The sequence below is a fragment of the Lepidochelys kempii genome, chromosome 6 (genome assembly GCF_965140265.1).
Source record: "Lepidochelys kempii isolate rLepKem1 chromosome 6, rLepKem1.hap2, whole genome shotgun sequence".
Classification (NCBI taxonomy): domain Eukaryota; kingdom Metazoa; phylum Chordata; order Testudines; family Cheloniidae; genus Lepidochelys; species Lepidochelys kempii.
Genome location: NC_133261.1, coordinates 12226439 through 12232823, shown reverse-complemented (window position 1 = coordinate 12232823; position 6385 = coordinate 12226439). Strand labels below are relative to the sequence as shown.

At 65.1% G+C, this 6385-nt stretch overlaps 1 protein-coding gene across 1 annotated transcript; it reads right to left on the bottom strand.

Annotated features, from left to right (window-relative positions):
• Positions 1–237: 237 nt before the first annotated feature.
• CABP2 (calcium binding protein 2) lies at positions 238–5728 on the bottom strand. The gene is given in 8 exon segments (XM_073350578.1): positions 238–263; positions 447–572; positions 575–593; positions 1210–1319; positions 1927–2061; positions 2450–2480; positions 4102–4272; positions 5687–5728. Coding segments are annotated over 8 exon segments (660 nt in total).
• Positions 5729–6385: the final 657 nt, after the last annotated feature.

Below are 6385 nucleotides of genomic sequence, written 5' to 3'. Positions count from 1 at the left end.
GGGTCAGAGTGTGGGTGGAGCAGGCTGAGCTCAGCAGCGGGGCCGGGGTGGGGGGTCGGGGTGCACTGTGGCAGGGCTGGCAGTGGAGAGGTGAGGTCCTAGCTCAGTGCTTGCACGTTGCGCTGCTCTGGTGTCCAGACTCTCCAAGCTGCCGCCGGAGCCAGCTCTCTGCAGCCCCTTCCTCTCCGTAAGGCACAGCAGGGCTCTTGTCCTGCACCCTGCACGGCACTTGTTGCCTCAGCGTGACATCATTCGCACAAACTCTGCCAGAGCAACCCAGGGACACTGTTAGGGCAGTGAAGGCAAACAACCCAGGAGTCCTGGTACCTCCCCCAACCCATTAGGCCCCCTTCCCTTCCCAGAGCTGGGGGATGGAACCCAGGAGTCCTGGTTCCCAGCCCCCCCAGCTCTAACCATAAGACCTCACTGCCTTGCCCACACAGTACCTTCGAAATCCACCAGGCCATCCCCATTGAGATCCACATCCTTGAGGATTTCGTCCACCTCGTGGTAGTTGAGTTGCTGGCCCAACAGCTTGCGCATGGCCTCGCGCAGCTCAGTTGTGCTGATCCGCCGTCCCCATTGGTGTCGAACTGCGGGGAGAGCGCTAGGCAGATGGCTGGGCTGGGCGCAGACCCCTCTTGTCCCTGAACTGCCCCAGGGCATCTCTGCTCACACCTGGACCTGGCCCCCACCAAACCCCCAGGCCCTACCCACCCTGCTACACCCTCAGGACTGCCCTGCCCGCATCTGGCCCTACCTGTCCCTGGGACTGCCCTGCCCTGTCTGTCCCTGGCACTGCTCTGCCCCCCCCCCCATACCCCTCGATCCAAAGGGGTCCTGCCCACTCACACAAGCCATCCCCCACACCGGCCTCCTGGGCCCACTGCCCCCCTACTCCCTGTCACACCCCCAGACCTGCCCCCTGCTGGACCCCTGGGCTGCCTGCCCTGCCCCAACTGCCTAACCCCGTTCCCTCAGGCACCCACCCCTTGCCCTGGCTCCCCTCCTCATGCCCGGCCCGACTGTCCAACTCCCTCTGTTTGCCAGGAGCCAGTTCAGCTGCCTTGTGTCTGCCCCCTGCTCTGCCCTGTGGGCTATGGCATCAATGGGGCAGTGCCATTGGGGTACAAAACTGGGCACCACCAGAAGCTCATGGCTGGGCCACACAGAGTGTATAGGGCGCATGAGGCCAGGCCGGGCTCTCACCTCGCGGAAGGCGTCCCGTAGCTCCTTCATCCCAATCATATCGGCAGTCTCTGCCAGCATCTTGGGGCCCATCAGCTCCACGAAGTCATCGAAATCCACCTTCCCCCCAGCTGTGAGACATGGACGCTGTTATGCGGGATGGGTGGGGACGGGGAACTGCGCCTAGTGTGGGGTCCTGGTGGGGGACTTTGCCCCACGGGAGGCGGGGGGTGACGAGGGGACCACGTCCTGGAGGAGAGGTGCCTGACGGAGTCTGTACCCCATGGGAGGCGAAGCCTGTGGGGTCTGTGACCCATGGGAGAGAGGTCTGATGCGGTCTCTGTCCTGGGGCAGCTGATGGGGTGTGTGTGAGGGGGCAACCTCACGAGGTTTGGGACCCGCAGGAAGGGGGCCTGATTGGATCTGTGACCCAGGGGGTGGGGGGGCTGATGGAGTCTTTGACCCAGGGGCTACAGGGGGCCTGATGGGGTCTGTGAACTGGGGCGACAGGGCACCCGAAGGAAGCAGGGCAGTGGACGTGTGGGAGGTGGGAGCGGGGTGGTGGGCGGGTGCAGGTGGAAGGGGGTCTGTGACCTACAGGAAGGGGGGCCTGATGGGGGGTTGTGCCAAGGGCGAGGGGTCTGCAGCCCTGCAGGGCCTGAGCCATGCCAGCAGGGAGCTCCCTGGCAGGGGCGCTGTGCCTCCCCCAGCGGGGGGAAGGGGAGGGTGGGCACGTACTGATCTGCTGCGACAGCTCGATGAGCTCCATCTCGGTGGGCATGTAGCCCATGGTGCGCATGCACTCGCCCAGGTCTTTGTAGCTGATGTACCCGTCACGGTCCTTGTCGAATTCCCGGAAGGCTTCCTTCAGCTCTGGGCAGGGGAGACACCGTGACAGTGCACCCCGACACCGTAGCCTGCCCCTCAACGAGGGCTCCCCATGCACCAGCCACTGACAGGGACATGGATCCACAGGAATCTGGGTTGAGACCCACCAAACTCGTTACATATCCCACAGTGCTCCATGGGGATGGGATAGCTGAAGGAGACCCCTAGAGGGGAAAAGCCCTGTGCCCCAGTCCCCATCCCCCCTGAGCCAGCCAGTCGCCCGCCCTGGAGCTGGATCAGAGCCAGCACCGCCTAGACGGGCACAGCCCCATGTCCCTGGCATGGTGGTGGGTGAAGCACTTGCAGGTGGCTGGGGGGTGGATCCCCAGTGGGGCAGGCTGGCCCCGTCCCATGGTCCCGCTCCCTCCTTTACCTTCTATCTCCTCCGGCCGCAGCTCTCGGTCCTGGGGAGGAAGGAGAATTGGGAGCGGTCAGAGGGTAGCAGCTGCTGCGGATCCTTCCCCCAGCCAGGTCCTGGCCGAGCCTGCCCAAGGACTCCCCTGAGCTCAGCCTCTGGGACCCCTCTGCTAGACCCTGGGTCCACGTGATGGGTGGCCTAGGTGGCCTTTCCATGGCTGCATGAAGCAGGTGCTGGCAGCTCCGTGGGCAGGGCTGGCGTGGGGCGCTGCAGGGCAAGTGCTGGATGGAGGGCGGGGGTTGGAGTGGCCGGTGGAGGGGGGCATAAGAAAGAGGGCATGGGGGGAGGAACCGGCGAGCGTGGGCATACATACCTTTGAGCTGGGCGACGGGGCAGAGGCGTGGGAGCAGGGCATGGTGCAGAGGGGAGGCTGGGGCAGGTACAAGCTGTGAGGAATGTGGGATAAACTATTCATAGGACTCTGTCCCTGCCCCTTGGCATACTCGTTCACTCCCTGGCCATGGGAGATCAGGCCAGGGATTTGTGACAGAGCCGCTGGGACTGTCTGGGGCAACGGCAGACCCTGAAGAGACCAGGGGATCTCCCATGGCAGGGAGAAGGGGCCAGGCTGGCTTCTCCAGCAGCATGGCTCAAGGGGGCTCTGACATTGGCCAGGCTGAACCCTGGCTTCATCTTTGGCTCCCTGTGCCAGCCTAAGGCCTCTCAGCCAGGTGGCTAATACCTCATTCTGCCAAGGCTGCTGGGGGTTGCTGCACTCTGCAGGGCTCTGGCTTGGCTGCATTCCCTGCAGGGTGCTATGGAGGTGCTATGGTGGGAGACAGGGTGGCTGGTGCCTGCAGGCCCAGGTTCAGAGTTAAGCCATGGGAGATGGGCACAGGGCAGTGGCCGTGTGGAGGTGGGCGCAGGTGGTGGGTATGAGAGGTGGGCACAAGGAGGGTGGGCACGGGGCAGTGGGCATGGGGTGGTGGGTGTGGAAGGTGGGCACAGGGCCGTGGTGCAAGTGGTGGGTGCAAGTGGTGTGTGTGGGAGATGGGTATAGGGCAGTGCCTGTGTGGAGATGGGTGCGGGATGGTGTCTGTGTGGAAGAGGCACAGGGCAGCGGGTGTGGGAGGTGGGCACAGGGTGGTGAGCATGGGAGGTGGGTAGAGGGTGGTGGGCATTTGGATGTGGGCATGGGGTGGTGGGTGTGTGGAGGTGGGTGGTGGGCGTGCAGAGGTGGGCATGGTGGTTGTGGGAGGGAGCGCAGGGCAGTGGGAGATGAGTACAGGGTGGTGGGAGATGGGCACGGGGAAGTGGCTGTGGGGAGATGGGTGCAGGGCAGTGGCTGTTTGGAAGTGGGTGTTGGGAGGTGGCCGTGGGGAGGTGGGCGCAGGCGGTGGGTGTTGGGAGGTGGGTGTTGGGAGGTGGCCGTGGGGAGGTGGGCACAAGGAGGGGGCCGTGGGGCGGTGGCCGGGGGGAGGTGGGTGCTGGATGGTGGAAGATGGGCACGGGGCGGTGGCTGTGGGGAGGTGGGCGCAGGCGGTGGGTGTTGGGAGGTGGCCGTGGGGAGACGGGCGCAGGTGGTGGCCGTGGGGAGGCGGGCGCAGGTGGTGGCCGTGGGGAGGCGGGCGCGGGGCAGAGGGCGTGGGAGGGGTGCAGGTACGTACGAGCTGGGTGATGGCGATGCTCTGGCGCAGGAAGATGCAGGCCGGCCCCACCAGCCCATGCAGCACCGAGTAGCTCTGCAGCGGCGGGGTCTGCGGGGCGGCGTCCGGGTCGTCGGGGTTGTGCCTGCCGGAGGCCGGGGAGCCCGGGGCGCCTGAGCGCTGCTTGCCGTCCTACGGCAGAGCGGGCAGTTAGCAGCGAGCGGGGCCCACGCCTCCCCAGCCCGGCAGGCGCTTGGGACCCACATTGGGGGTGGGCTGTATTGACAAGTCACACACAGGGGAGAGGGTAGTCCTGAGCGAGAGACAGCTGGACAGAGGAACATGGACGGGTCCGAGCGAGGCTCCCAGATGCCTCACCCACCAGTGCCCCACTCACTGCATTGGGACACCCACGTGGCACCAACACACCTGCCTAGCAACCACACACCTGCATGGCACTGACTAATTCGCCTGGCAGTGACACACCCACACACCTGCCTGTCACCAACACATCCATGAGCCCCGCTGACACCCCCATCCCTCCCCTTACTCCCCATAGGCCAGCACTGACAGCGCACACCCACGGCAAAGTCCCTGCTGGCCCCCACCCCCATCTCCCATCCCCTGCACCCACGTGCACGACACAAACCCACCGACGCTGCAGCCCCCAGTCACACGGGTGACTACACAAACCCAGAGACCCACAGTCCCATCCTCAGCTGCTGAGACGGCAGAGCTTGGGGCGGGGGAGGGACGTATACACTACCTCACTGCCACTGGGGGCCTGATACACTGGCACTGGTGTGTGTGTGTACTGGGGCCCCGTGCGGGGAGGTGCTGTGGGGGGGGACCATGCACAGGCGGTCTTGGGGGGGATGGGCCTGTTGGCAGGGTATCAGAGGCCTATCAGCAGGCAGGCATGAGGCAGGGCCTGGAGGTGGGAGTGAAGTGGGGCCCTGTGGGCACAAGTGGGGCAGGAGCCGATGGGCAAATGGGGGTGGCATAGTGGGCATGGAAGAGGGACCTGGCAGCAGGAGTGTGGGGTGTTTTGTGGACTGGGCCCCAGAAGCAGCTTTAAGGGGGGCATGGGGAGACCGTCGCCCATTGGCAGGTGTGGGGCAGAGGCCCACAGCTGGGCATGGGAGTCTTGCATGTTCCTGCCCCATTCCCACTGGGATGGCTCGCTGCCCCTAAGCAAACCACTCAGGGCAGCCCCAGGCTGTGCATCCCGCAGGGCCGGGCCCCCATCCCCATCACATCCTGCTGACATCAACAGGCCCCACTGAGGGGTCAGTGGACATCAGGGACCCAGAAGCCCCCACTCCCCGCAGCAGAGATCCAGTCAGGGCCCTAACACACAGGAGGAGCCGACTGACACCAGGGAGTGGGTCAGGATGAGAGTCCCTCGTAGATGCTGCCACCTGGTACCCTTGGCCCTGGGGTGGAGGTGTCTCCGGCCCCAGCAGGGTGGGCAGTGTGGGGGACAAGTGAAGGGCAGGGCAGGCAGGGGTGAGCCACGGGCTCTGGGTGCTGACACAGACATAGGAACAGACAGAGGGATCAGCACCCATGCGCCCCTGCCCGCCCCGCTCCACCCTGGCCTTACCTTGGAGACCCTCCTCTCAGGGGTCTTGGTGCAGTTGCCCATGGCTTGTGGGCCTCCCCTTGCCAGAGAGCATGCCTGTGTGGGGCTGGCGCTGGCCCCGGCCCTGGCGCTGTGCCTGGCGTTCTGGCCAGGGTGGGATTTTTTATAGTAACAGGGGCCGGTGGCTGCGTGGGGATTTGAGGTTTTTATTGAATATCTCTGGATATGCAGGGCGCGGGGGGGCTCTCTCCCACACACACATAATCCCAGGATTACTCCCCTCTCAGTCACGCCGCTCCGGGCATGGGGACAGCCCCAGCTGGTCCCCACATGGCCCCTCTCCCCCCCACACCCTGCACCTGAGGGGCGCACGGCCCTTCTTGCTCCCGCAAGGGCAGCCGGCCGGCTTGCTGCCACTTGGGCACCTGCCAAAGGGGCACTGCTCCCCCAGCTGGCATGCAGCCCTAATCTCCAATGACAATCACCAGGGATTTACAAATCTCTCCCAGCGGCGGGCCGTGCTGCCCCGAGCCCTGTACACCGTCCCTTGTGATTGCATGGGGGGGGACACCAGAGGTGACATGTGGGGGGCACATGGGGTCATGCCCCCCCCCTCAAATTTCTGCCTTCCATTTAGCAACAGCTAAATATTCTGAGGGGACCCATCCAGCGGGGGTGCTGCAGACTCTGCCCCACAGGGCACTGGGGGTGGGCAAGGCT